Genomic DNA, 14,242 nt, shown 5'->3' on the forward strand with positions numbered 1-14,242 from the left:
GTTTAATCCATTCCCACATTAAAGGGTAAATATGACTAAACGATGTAAGCAAGTTGTGTTTTTAGCTTTGTTGTTTTTGTATAGCTGGTCATCTTGCATGTTCTATGCTCACGGTGGCTATACTTATAGTTGTGTATTGAAAATATTATCTATCTATTTTACTATTTGTAGATATGTATGATTTAGTTTAGAAAGATTTGTTCAAAGATGACTCATTTGTTTAATCCATTCCCACATTAAAGGGTAAATATGACTAAACGATGTAAGCAAGTTGTGTTTTATGTTTTAAAAAGAGTTTTCYTGAATGAAAATTTACATAATACTGATTGCATGTTTTTCTGTTAGACACTGGTTCCATTTGTTTATATTTATTTGTTTTATTAATAAAGTCAATTAATTTCTTTTTAAAAACAGAACAAATTCTATATACAATAAGAAATACAAATCACAAATAAAATGAAAGGCAAAAAATTGATTCAAACAATAATATTTAAATAAAACAAACAAAAGTTAACTCCTTGTCGAGCAACAATTTGTATAGATACACATTATATTATTTCATATCTTTTCAACAAAGCAACTTTGATCATTCTGTTAAACACACATATTGATCTAACATTTTAACATCACTCTCAAGATTGTTTTATAATTTTATTCCTTGGATTAAAGTACACAGTTCCTTCAAACTGGTTCTAAATTTAGGTTTTACAAACATCTCTGTCCCCCTTGAGATTGTAACAACTCTCTCTTTTTTAAACAGAATTTAATTGAATGTTTTAAAGGYGATATGTTTTTTATGAGCCCTATATGTAATCAATAAAATAATATAATCAACCAAATCATACAACTTCAATAATTCAATTGACAAAATAATATATTCAATGAGTGACTTTAATGTTTTCTACTGATTTTTCTTACAGCTCTTTAATGTAAAGCATATCCCATATCCCAGACTTCAATACAATAAATTTAGTGGGGAACAATCATTGAATTATACAACATACAGAACTTTATCATTGAATAACTCCCTTACTTTGTACAGTAATGCAATAGATTTAGCCAATTTGTTCTTAAATAATTTATGTGAGGGTCCATATCCRCTTTTCATCAATGATAACACCAAAAMCTTWATCTCGCTGACTCTACAAATCTCAACACCATCGACTCTAAATGGATCATCAACAGTTTTTGATGGTCTGTGTTGGTGTGGCAACCATTGCTTTAAATGTTTTTAAATTAATGTTTGTGGCTTAGATGGTGGGGATAGTTACATCTTTATCTTGCTCTTGATTAAATCTCAAGAACCAGTTGTCAGTTAAACTTAACATTGCTGTTGTTGGTATGTGAGTCTGTAAATGTATTATAAGGAGTTTTCATGATGTTGTGTCTCTAAATTACAATATATTTGTTTTTTTTTCTTCCCCAGTGTTGAGTGAGACAGAAACACAGCAAAGACATCCAGGTGTTTTTTGTAAAATTGTGTTGCTGGCATAATGGAGTGTGCAGTGGATGTTCCATCAGGTAAGTGATGAATAGAACAGGAAAAAAAACATTTTCAACTCTGTTTTACTTAAACTATTCGAACTATCTTGCATAAGATTAAGATTATATGACTGGTTCATTTGAAAGAATATTAGATTTTCGATTAATGAAAACATCCAGTTGAACAGATGTCAGCCTGCTCTTCGATGTAGTCAAGTATTCTTTGCTCAGAAGAGTAAATTGCACTAGCCTGCAAATAGTTTTCCTCAAGCACCTTTATGCAATTCAAATGCAACCACTTAGATCAGAGGTGCCCAAAGTGGGACCTGCGGGCCAAAATTGGCCCGCCAAGCCATTTAATTTGGCCCACCAGCAGTTGTCCTGTTTACTAGATTGTAATAATGTTAAGATTAAATATAAAGTACAAGTAACTACAAGAGACATTTAGATTAGATTTAAACCCATATTTAGATTTGCACACCTTATAAGACCACATATACAGTGTACTCAAATTTTAAATTACGAAAAGTCCCATGAGCCTTTGCTGCCTGAGCATACGTTGAATTTTCTCCATGTCCATGGGCTGAAAAAAGAACTAAAGAATGTGGGCGACCACACTGGCTGCTAGCTTAATCATAAAAAATAAAACAACTTTACTTAAGTATTCAGCATTTCTTATATTATTGCATTTGGCCCGCGGCCCTTAGATTGATTTTAATTTTGGCCCTCTCAGGGAAAATATTTGGGCACCCCTGACTTACCGGTAGATGTTTTAGAAGTGGAAACATCTTTGCTGCCCTTTTTCTTCTTTCTGCTTGCTTCTGAGATGCTGCTTGGACAGTAGTCAAATTCAGTTTTAATAATTGTTGAATTTTTAATAATGTAATCATTAGTTTTTAAATGTTATATTTGTGGCCACATATGTTCATTGTTTTATTCCTAATGAAGAAGAATGGAGACCATTGTTTCCTGATCATTTTCTTTTGATTTTGCTGTGAACCTTCAAAGACCTAACCAAAATTTTGGTTTACCTGAACAGGTGAGGATGAAGCACCTGAGAAAGATGACATGAATGCCAAGGAAGGGGCTGAGAAACCCCACAAGAAAAACAAGAAGCACAAAAAACACAAGAGCAAGAAGAAAAAGAGAAAGAGAAAAGGCGAGAAGGAGAGCAGTTCAGAATCTGGTGCCGAGTCTGATGTAGAGCCCCCACCTCCCGTGAGACCTGTCAGGACCACTAGAGCCAGGTCAGGGAAACACTTTTCCTAATAACATGAATACAATGCCAAGTCTGAACTAAATGCACAATTTTTTCAAGTATTTAAAAATAAATGTGTTTTTTAACAAGATTTTTCTATTTTTTTTTTTATCTCATATTAAAACTCTAGTCTAATGTTTTAAACATTAATTTGGATAAATTTCTGCATTGTGATTATTCTGGAATTACTGGCCAATTATTGTGCAACATTTGTTGTCTTGATATTATTTAACTGAATAGAAAGAAATCAACATTTTCTGTTTTTTACTTTGAAAGAATGTCTAAAGACATAAAATAAGTAATTTTACAATTTTTAATAACTTTTTAAAAGTGTATTAAATATATAAAAGTTTTTGATTGCTTCTGTTTTTCAGTGCCAGACTGGCTGCAGCAGCTGGACTTACAGAACATGCTGGACTGAAAGAGGAGGGGAAAAAAGCAACTACAGGTACATTAAAGTTACATGTAACCATAGAAGTATACACACACACACACAGACACACGCGCACGCACAAAATGGTAAAATATTTTAACTTTGGCTTTATTTTCTGTGTAGAAACAGAGGGAGACACAAAATCCAAAAAACATAAAAAACAAGCTGCCAAAAAAAAGAAAAAGAAGAAAAAGAAAGATGAAAAGCAGGAAAAGAAGTCCCCATCTCGGTCTCCATCTGAAAGCAGCTCAGCTTCAGGTTCTGAGTCAGAAGGTGAAGGAGCTAAAACAGCTGGTGATGGCAAGTGTTCCTCTGCTCCTGGATCTGACCTCAAAGAACCAATATCCAAACTGGTTCCAAAGGGCAAACAAGTGGAGGAGCAAGTAGCTCCCATCCTAATGCAGAAATCTGAATTGCTTGATGCAAAGAAAGAAGAGATATCCAGTATGGATGTTTCCTTTGCTGAAGAGAAGGTTTGTAGTGCCAATGAATCACAAAGTGATCAAAGATCACCCTCTGCTGGCCAAGATGAAATTACGCTGACAGAAACTGTTCCAGTTAAGACAGAAAACAGTCCTGGTGATGGTACATTCAGTTGTGCTCAGGAGCTGCCTGACATTATTCCAAAACAGGAAGGCACAGCTCCTAAAGATGAGCCATGCCAGAAAGATCAGACTAGTCCAGTCCAAGTGGTAAAGGTCGAAGAGCTCGATTCAGCCAGATCTCCGTCTCCACCAAGGGTCTTAGAAGTAAAGAAGTCAGAATCAGGCCCCAGTCGGTCACCATCACCCAGTTTGAGTAAGGAGCAGTCAGGTGGTCATCCAACAGAGTCGGTGAAAGAACGGTCCAGAAGTCAGTCCAGGTCGAGTTCAAAGGGAAGACCGTCTCCATCTCCTCTAAAGAGCCCACAGCTTTCCCGTTCCAAGTCTCGCTCGCTGTCCCCTAAATCCAAGAAAAAACTCCTCTCTTCATCCCGCAAGTCTCCAAAGAAGTCAACCCGCAGGTCCCGATCAGCCTCACTTTCTGTTACTCCCATAAAGAAAGTGTCAAGATCTCCAAGGAAGTCCAAGTCACCTAAACGGCGAAGAAGCTCATTGTCTGTTTCCCCAGTGCGACACGGGCGTTCTCCTTCCCCCAAAAGGAAGGTATCCAGATCCCCTAAACGTGGTGCTCGAAGGTCCCCCTCCCTGTCTCGGTCTCCAAGAAGACGACGAAGATCCAAGTCCCGTTCTCGTGGAGGTGTAAGGCGCTCAAGAACCCGGTCACCTAGACGAGGTGGTGCGGGTAGACGATCATTGTCTCGTTCCATCACTAGACCTCGGCGCTCCCATTCGAGATCTAGACGTCTCATTGGTCGATCCAGATCACGGTCAGCAGGAAGGCGTGCAGGAGGCAGGCGCTCCAGAAGCAGGTCTTTATCCCGACGCAGGAGGTCACCCCTCCCCAGATCCCGCCGCTCACGGTCTCGGTCAATCCGCCGGAGCAGGCGATCCCGTTCACGGTCCCCTGTTCCGCTTAAGCGCACCCGTCGCTCCAGATCCAGGAGTCCTCGCAAAAAGACCAAATCCAGAACCCCTCCTCCTCGCCGGAGGTCTAAATCTCGCTCACCAGTTAGAAGACGTTCTAGATCTCCTGCAAGGAGAAATCGCTCTCCACCGAGGTTCAGCAAACGCTCCAAGTCTCGCTCATTGTCTCGGAGGCACCGTTCGCCACAACACAGCAAAAGGAGGTCCAAATCTCCAAGGAAGAGCGGAAGAAGGTCCAAGTCTAAATCTATCTCTGCAGTACCAAACAAATCTAAATCAAGGTCCAGGTCTGAATCAAGTGATGGAAGGTCTAACAGCTCCTCCTCAGCCAGATCTGTGTCTCACACTCCAGTCAAAGAGAAGAAGTCTTCCCCTCCTGCTACAGAAGAAACATCGGAAGCCAACATAGTGGAAGAAAATGGAGGACATTCAGTTGAAGCAGGTAAAAATAAATCAGTGCTACATGTTTCAGCATAATGAGATAATTATGGCAAAATTAATGCATATATTTAAGCTTTTTTTTTCTCTTTAATTTTTAGCTGCTGATCAGAAACCAATTCTTTCAGCCACTGACACCAATATCCAAGGTGGAAATTCTACAGAAAATGTGCAGGATAAGTTGCAGGATCCACCTGTTCAGTGTAAGAACTGGTATGCTCCCAGTTCCAGATCTGCCTCCAAAGAGCCAGCCTCTGGATCAGATGGTTCCGAAGAGTCAGAAGATGAAGAACCCCCTGTCCAAACCGTGTCTAAAAGCCAGAGAAGCTCCTCAGCTTCAGCATCTCCAGAACTATCAAAGAAGAAGCTTTCTAAGTCGCCCTCACCTGCGGATCCTGGGAAACGTTCTGGTTCGACATCCAAGCCTACATCCAAAAGAAAGTTGTCCAGGTTAGTGGTAGTGTTTTGGTGGGTGAAAAAATATATATTTAAAAAATTATCAACATTTACAGGATCTAATCGTATTTGTTTTCGATACTTAAAAGAGTCGTTGCAGAAAGAAAACAAAGCCGTCAGAAACTCAGTGTCTTAACTGTCTTCTCATCTCGCCTCTTTTAGTTTCACTGCATTAACTTTCTAATTGTGTTCCTAATTTTTGCTCAGATCAAAGTCTCCAGTGAGGAAAAGGGAATCTGTCTCTCCATCAGAAAGAAAGAAGAGGCGGTCCAAATCTCGGAGCCCAGCCCGGAGGCGGCGGTCACGATCCCGTTCTGCCACGCGTCGTAAGCGCTCCAAATCACGAACCCGAAACCGGCGATCCAAATCCCGTTCTCCAGTTCGCAAGAGACGTTCCCGCTCACCTAATGCTCGTGGGAGGAGGAGGTCCAAGTCAGGTGACAGGAACAAGCGATCCAAGAGCCGCTCCACAGGCCGGAGGAAAAGGTCCAGATCAGGAGATAGAAGCAGACGATCCCGTTCCCGCTCCTCAGACCGCAGGCGCAGGTCGAGGTCACGAGGTCGAGGGAGGAGGCCAGCGTTTCGCAGCCGTTCCTTTGACAGGCGAGACAGGTGGAAAAGGGAACCGAGCCATTCTCCAGTTGTCATTCTTCGCAAGCAGCGACGCTCAGGTTCCCGAACTCGACGCAGCCCTAGCAAGACGCCACCACGACTCACTGATCTGGGTAAAACATTTAAGAACGTAACATGTAATAAGTATGTATGTATTTTCTTTTTCATGACATCTCATTCTATCTCTTTCATCTCTGCTGTCCAGATAAGGACCAGTTGCTCGAGATAGCCAAGGCCAATGCAGCGGCCATGTGTGCAAAGGCAGGGGTTCCCATTCCTGAAAGTCTTAGGCCAAAAGCTATTCTCCAGCTCCCTCTGCCCACTCCTTCTCCTTCCCCGATTTCATTACCCTTACCTTTACCTCTTCCAATGGGCATGGGAATGCCCAATATGCCTGGCATGGGTCCACTTGGATTGCCCACTATTCCAGGAATGCCCACTATGTCAAACATCACCATGAGTGCTGCTGTGGCCAGTATGACAGCAGCCACCATGACGGCTGCCTTGACCAACATGGGTGCCCTGGCGGCCATGCCCCCCCTCGCCCCTCTACCTACCATCACTAATAAACCTCCCCCGAGCCTTGCCCCTCCAGCACCGTCTTTAAACCTGGACCACATTGAGGAAGCAAAGAGGAAAGTCACTCAGCAGGCCAACATACATACCATCAAAGAGCTTACAGAGGTAAATATGTGTACATGTATGCTAAAACCAGTAGTGTAATTAAGTCTTTCTATTTTTCACTGTACTTTGTGCATCTCTGTATACTAGGGTTGGGCAAAATCACATCATATGCGTTTAATATAAACAATTTATATTGGCCACTTTGCAATTACTGCAGTGATTGTCATAATATTTGTCATCAGCTAAACGCCACAGTTAATCGTGATTAAATCCTTTGCCAATATTGCGCAACCCTAGTGCATTCCTATTTAAACTGTCTTGATAAAAATCAGCAGTTCCCAAACCTTTGACCCCAAATGACAGTGGCAATGTGACCGCAAATATCCTTGGTTGATCCACAAACATTGCTAAAAAAGAAAACTAATGGGGGCATAAAGACAACACTTAGAGCCTAAACTCATAATATCCTCCCATTAAGGTTATTTTTAATGTTTACAACAATCATAATAAACATATGCTAGTAGGAATCAAGGATCAAGTTTAGTTTGAGTTCTGGAGATCATCACAGAAAGCCCAACTTAGTTTTTTGTGTTCAGTTAGGGTTACAAGCCCAACTTTGAGACTAAATGCTTGATGAAGTGTGCTGAGAGTGCATAACATGAAGCATTCTTATATAGTAACATGTTTTATTAAAGAAAATGTGATGTAGGCGATAAAATGTGATAGTAACACAAATCTTCACTCCTCCACAGAATGTGAGGAGGAGGAGGAGGAGGGAAAATGTTTCTGTCCAAACAATTAATCTCTGAATTATGATGCTGGTTTTTTTTTAACTGATATTATTTTTGTGTGTTTCTGTAGAAATGTAAGATGATTTCAAACAGCAAGGAGGAAATGGCTGTTGCTAAGCCCCATGTCTCAGATGATGAAAGCTAAAACAGCTGAGCTCTTGAGGTAAAATATATTATTTCATTTATTTGACACTTTCAAAAAAAGCGATCAAATTTAAATCGAGATGTTTGGTCAACATGAAAGTAAAGAAACTGCATTAATTTGATTTGGGTGGGTTACCAACACAAGTTTAATATCTGTATTCTGATAAAACAATTCTTAGTCTAGCATGTGCTTTTCTTTATTTTGGACGCAGGCTTTGTCCTGATTTAGCATGTTTTGGGTTTTTTGTTAGCATGGCACATTTGAGTGCCACCTTTCAGGTATTCACTCATTTAGGTGGATTTTCAATTTTAAGCTTATTAAATTGTTGATCATTGATTCAAATGGGGTGTTGACGTTTCTTAATTTGGAGTCGGCTTCATTTGTCAACATCCAAATTACTTTCAGCTCCTTTCGTAGAGAAATAAATAAACAAATCATGTGTACGTATTAAACAATTTTCCTTTATGGATTTTTCCCTCAGCTTAGTTCTCTCACCGGCGCTCCCTTTCAGTTATCCGTTCCTCTCCTCTGCATCGTTCATCATTTATGATTAGTCGGGGCATTTATCAATAACTCATTAAAATGCGGTCAACCTGTTCAGTATTCGCAGTGGTTGCTCCGCCCGGTCTAATTTCACTTACCTTTTGTTCAGACCTGCATGTCGGGGTTGTTCTCAAAGGTCAGTGCTGAAGTGAAACAATATTGTCTGAACATTTTAAAACTATAAAAGTTCAGCTCTAAGCAGGGTAGACAGACTTGTCCTAGACACCTATTCTGTTGTGCATGCTTGTCACGTTGTCTGCAAAATGTACCACTTATTCAATGTTTTTAAAGTTCTTTCTGTTTTTACTTTTAGTCTTGGTAACAATTTAAATTCTAAAGCGAAGCAATTATGTTCTGTGTGAATAACTGATACTCTCTTCGATTAAATAAGCCACAGAGTTGATAGAGATGTTTAACGTGTTTCCATTGTCTCTGTTCACAGCTGCTCTCCTCAAAGGACTGGAGCAAAATGTAGGATTCTTTAAAAGCTGGACTGACTTTCCCACGGTTCCCTCTGTTACCCAGATGGACGGACAGAGAAGAGGAGCTCCCTCGATGTTGCTGTTAAACTGTAGGAGCACCGGCAGCGGTCACTGCCCCACACTTCCCCTCCCTTCCAGTTTAATTGTTTGTTTGAGAGCGTGAGACTTGTGGACTTTCACCTGTGATACCACTGAGGAAACGGGGCATGCTGAGGTGTGCACCGTTACGACAGTACAGCGAGTTTTAGTGCGTGTATGTCTGTATGAATGGATTTCACCACCACCCCACCAGTGCTGCTGCTGACCCGAACAGAAACGGCTGTAAAACCCCCAACGTGGAAGCAAACCAAACTAACTTGTGGGGCACGTGTTTTTGTATACATTCTAAGTTTCTTTAATTTAGTTTTACCTGCTATTCTTTCATGAAAATTGTATCATGTAAAGATGGTGTCCTTGTTCTGTAACAAGCCCTCCCCCGGTTATCTGTAGTCCCCAGTTTTATGATCCAGTAACGCAGATGAAGTCAGAGATAGTAGATCCTTACTGTTGATATCGTTACACAAATTAGGATCGGAAGCATAGGAGGGAAGCAGGATCTGATTATATAGAAGATAGACGGCATTTCAGAGTATTGTCTGCAAGAGAAGAACTTTTATAAAAATGAGTAATTCAGTCAGCACAGCCCTGAGTGTGAATTCATTACCTCTTTTTATAGCACCAAGCTAATCTTTGGCCCGGATTTGTTCTTTCTTTTAAGCATAGTTTGACTTATTTGGAATAGACTTTGCTTTTGATTAAAAAAAACAACAAAAAAAATCTCATTCATAATTTAACATCCTGATATTACACCATGTGTTTAATTAATGTTTTCATCTGAAACAAAGAAATGGTACCTTTTTATTAATTTCTCAAAAATGGCCAAGAGGATTTTTTGAACGTTGCAGCTGGTTGATGAGTGTCTTGTCCTGGATACTAACAGGTCTGAAATGCAGAGAGCTAAAATGATAAATTGGAAAATTTTGCTGAATTGTATATGAACCACAGAACTTAAAAGTTATATTATCATTCTTGTTTAAAACTGAAACGTAAACAGGCCCTAAAATATTACTGATGAATAAACACAGTTTCAAAGTTGGGTAGGGCCTTTCGTAGAAGAACAAAGAAAATTTGGTGCTTTTATAAAAATTATAAGGGGGCAGCTTTTTCTGATTTAAAAAAAAGAATTTGTCTTATTTTTCATATTCTTCAGAAGGATGTTTAAATAATGGATCCATCCAACCAGGTTCATTAAAGTTTCAGAGGTCATTGTTGAAGGTTGTCATCTTTAATTACTCTGTAAAACAACTTATTACAACTTTTGGAAGAATTCCCTGAGGTAAGCTTTAGCTATTTTAATGATAGAAACAAATGTAAAAGTACATTTTAGGAATCTTTTTTCCCCCCCTCATTTGTTTCTTTTATTTGGTCATGATATTATTGCTTGCTTTGTACATAAATGTGTTGATGATTATTAATTAAAAACCTCAGCAATCTGTACATGCTTTCCCCTTGTCTGCACTATGTTCAGAATGCTCCTGGTTTGGATGCTTCGTGTTCAACAGTGAACATGTCCGTAGCCCACTTCATTCTTGTCTTTGTTTGGTAAAGATAGTCAATGTGTTTAAACAGACCTACTCTACTGTCTGATATATTCAGTGCTTTGATATTTATCTTTATGATCTTTCAGGAAATACTTTAGAACAATAACTTGTAGTTATGAATCTTTCCAACAAGGGGTGCACTTTTGCTTTATTTTATTTTTTTTGGTGGTCTACTTTGAAGGTTTGTTACAGTAAGGTCCACATCTATTTGGACAGAGACAAACTTTCCCTGATTTTGGTTCTAGACATTACTACAATGAATTTTGAACAAAACATTTTAGATACAATTAAAGTTCAGACTCTCAACTTTAATTCAGTGTGTTGAACAAAATGACTGCAAGGAAATTAAGGACATAAAGCATTTTTTTTTTAAAATATAAAAACAATCCTTTGGTGACTCGTGTTGACTCTCTTCAGCAGTTTTAGTACTTTTATTAGAACAAATTTCAACAAACTGCAAAAAGGTACAAGAAAAACAGAATTACAAAGAAGAAACGTTTTGAGAAACAGGTGGATAAGTTTAAATTAGAGTAAAATCAAGCAACATGTAGAAGTTAGGACCTTTATGTCTTTTTTGTTCACAATGTGACCTTTTTAGTCTTTTTAATCTTTTTCCAAAAGGTGAGATTTTTTCTTCAAAGAAAATGAGAATGATCTTAATTGTTTATTTTCTTGGATTTATCTTTTATTCAAGCCATTCTTTTAAAAAACAACATAATAAAAGGAGCAAAATGAACCCAACTAAGAACTTGCTGATGAGACATCCATCCATCCATCCATCCATTTTCTGTACACGCTTCTTCCTTTTCAGGGTCACGTGGGTCACTGGTGCCCATATCCAGATATTATTATTATTATTATTATTTTAAAAAGAATTGTCCACACCGTTCAAAAAACAACCAATTAAAACCACATCAAGAGAAAGAAAAAAACACATTCATCAAAAAGCATGCAAACAGCTAATGAAAGAAAATAATGAATTTGGTCATTTACAAAATTATGTTAATATTTTTATCAGATATCAAAAAAATGAGAAATTTTAGTGCTTTAAAGCTAAAATCTGTGGGACTATGCTCACAAAGTTTACAAGTTTGAATTTTTATTATAAAAGTAGGAGAAATTAGCTTTTTCTCACACAAAATTGGCTAAAATTCAGTCACTTACAGATGTTGAGCTAAAATTTGATGTGGTAGTTGCTGAGAGTCAACACATACTCTGAATATGACAGCTTGCAACGAATGGAGTTGTGCAGACTCATTTTCAAGGTTTGACTAACATGACTACAAATCTGGTGTTTCTCAACACAAGATGATCTCAGTCTTAAACTCTTTCCAGGAAGTTGGTGGGCAACAGGCATTCCTTTGAGGAACTCTAGGCCTTGAATCCATTACTCTTGTGCACATATTTGTGTTTAAAGGCGAGAGCAGCTGGGTGTTTTCTTATACTTAGAAATGCAAAGCCTGTATTTTCATTTCACCTTTATTTTCTAACATCGTTTTCTCATTTACTGCTTGAGAACAGGGGTTAGTAATCTCAGTTAACGGCAATCTCCAGAACAACATCTCTGTTTAAATATTCTGCGCCAATTATACTCATTTAATTTGTGGACTGTAATTACATTAATCAGTCAGTGTCTGCATGTGCACTTGTTTACACACACAGCAGTCACGTCTTCGTGGATATGTATGTGGGCTGCATTCTGAGCGGCTTGTGAGTCATTGGATTTTTCAGATCAATGGCTGCCAGTCGATAGACGGCTGAGTGCTTTGCAACGACCCCCCTGTCCAAACGCTCTCCACATTCTGTCAAACAGCCAGGGAGGAGGTCACGAGCAAATTTCAGTGCACAACCCTCTTGCTTTTCATTTTCAAATGTCTTTTTTCTATCATAAAATGATGAAAAAATTGGCTCCACAGTCCCCTCATACACACAAATATGCATGCACAGTGGATGAGCTGATGTATTCAGCCTGTGGTGGAGTTCTGAATCAGAGCGGGACGCGTTTCACTACAGTGTGAGGCAGACTAACGAAGACAAGAGACAGCCAGCACAAAAAAAAGAGAGAGAGGAAAGAAGATTTAAGGGAGAAGCTGAGGAAGACTGAGTAAAAATCAAGACCTCCTACTGTAACTGTGAGGGTCCATCTGGGCAGAGAAGTAAAATAAAGGTTGTGACTTTGTGCTTCATTGTGCTTTAAAGCTGTGTAGGCGTCCAACACTTCTGCTCAACTGCATGTGCCATTGTTCACACACTGGACAGAATCCGATCTGTACAACATGGTGCAAAATGTGGAAGAGTCTGTGCTGCAACAATAAAACAAAACCATTGTATGTATGTTGCCTGTATGTGTGAATTTTTCATGAAGGCGCTTGGAGAGGAGCAAACCATAGTTCCTGATTTATGGATGAGTGGCTTTAACCCAGCTAAAATATTCATGCGAACCGGGAAGAGAAATGGCAAATTTCAAATGATAATTTTCATGCAGATTGTCTTATTTTTTTGGGTCAAACTAAGTATTTGAGTGTGTGCAAATCTGCACGTTTGCTAAGAGTATTCAAATGTGAGGGAAGTATCCAAAGGCAACTTGCAGATAACGATTAATATTCATCAATTTAAGCCGGCAGCTGCAACACTGCATCGCAAAGATTTCAAACCCAACAAATTTAAATGGGACTGTGTTACTTTTTGTGCCAAACCTCTGTGCAGAATTAATTAATTAATTACATATTTTAGTAAAAGCTTCACATTTTTATCTGGATTTACCGATGGATTAACAGAATCAGTTAGGCCATCTGATGACTTTATGGTTTAGGAAATTAGACCAAAGCAAACAAAATAAGCTAGTAGCAGACAATAATACGTATTGAAAGAAAATGAATTATGCACAAGAAGCTGATTTAAAGTTAGACTTGAGTATTTAACTGCACATGCAGGGATTACCACAACCTTTTGTAGCCGGGCCAAGTACTCTGGACCTCAGGGTGACCCAGTTCACAAACAAGGAAGTCCTACAGCTTAGATGAGGAAACAGTGTGTTTGATTGTGTTGTATCAGTGCAAGGCGTGTAACCAGATAGTCCCTTGGAACTTGTTGTTCTTACAACTTAATCACAGTATTTTAATCACAGTATAAAATTAAACTGATTGCACAGGGATTATAACAACATTCTAAACATGTCATGCATTCAAGTGTGAAATGCATTTAAGATTCAATTTAGATCAACAAAATTTCTTACGGTATCAAACGTTGAAGAAGTAGCAAAAACTCAAACATTTTTTTGTGTTTTATATTTTATTGTTCTGAAATGTTGTGGACCAGATTGTCAACCTGGTGGAATCCCTAACTGGGTCATGGGCGTTTGTAGCGAAGCCTTAAAAAAAGGTTGTCTATTGGAATCACAAAGAGTCAGCTGAGGTGCTTCAGACRTCGGCAGATCCAGTATTTACTTGAAGGTTTTTATATCCTCTCTGCTCTGGGAGCCGCTTGGGATTCTGCAGGAGGATGTGTTGATTGGGAGAGGGATGTCTCAGATTTCCCTCCTGAGCTTGTTTCTTTTGTGACCCAATCATGGATGAGCAGCAGAACATGACTAGATGGATGGCACTTCATGAAATTAATAGTTTTTTTTTTTTTTTTTGTAATCTGATGGACAAGCCGGTGGAAATTCAAGTTGAGAAAGACTCAAAAGGAAAATTCATATTTGATCTCTGAAGGTGGAGTGGCACAGAGTAATTTGTGTGTGTGTGTGTGTGTGTGTGTGTGTGTGTGTGTGTGTGTGTGTGTGTGTGTGTGTGTGTGTGTGTGTGTGTGTG

General features: G+C 38.9%; 1 protein-coding gene across 1 annotated transcript in view; it reads left to right on the forward strand.

Moving 5' to 3' along the window:
- Positions 1 to 10,326, forward strand: part of sona (SON DNA and RNA binding protein a) — an 11,018-nt gene extending 692 nt beyond the window's left edge. Inside the window, exons 2-10 of the mRNA XM_014021082.1 lie at positions 1,427 to 1,521; positions 2,522 to 2,729; positions 3,115 to 3,188; positions 3,297 to 5,141; positions 5,239 to 5,587; positions 5,801 to 6,318; positions 6,411 to 6,889; positions 7,691 to 7,783; positions 8,751 to 10,326. Of these exons, the coding sequence (XP_013876536.1) occupies positions 1,494 to 1,521; positions 2,522 to 2,729; positions 3,115 to 3,188; positions 3,297 to 5,141; positions 5,239 to 5,587; positions 5,801 to 6,318; positions 6,411 to 6,889; positions 7,691 to 7,765 (3,576 nt within the window). The 5' untranslated portion in view covers positions 1,427 to 1,493 and the 3' untranslated portion in view covers positions 7,766 to 7,783; positions 8,751 to 10,326. The remainder of the gene's footprint in view (positions 1 to 1,426; positions 1,522 to 2,521; positions 2,730 to 3,114; positions 3,189 to 3,296; positions 5,142 to 5,238; positions 5,588 to 5,800; positions 6,319 to 6,410; positions 6,890 to 7,690; positions 7,784 to 8,750) is intronic.
- The last annotated feature ends 3,916 nt before the right edge of the window (positions 10,327 to 14,242 follow it).

The sequence above is a fragment of the Austrofundulus limnaeus genome, unplaced genomic scaffold (assembly GCF_001266775.1).
Source record: "Austrofundulus limnaeus strain Quisiro unplaced genomic scaffold, Austrofundulus_limnaeus-1.0 Scaffold277, whole genome shotgun sequence".
NCBI classification, from domain to species: domain Eukaryota; kingdom Metazoa; phylum Chordata; class Actinopteri; order Cyprinodontiformes; family Rivulidae; genus Austrofundulus; species Austrofundulus limnaeus.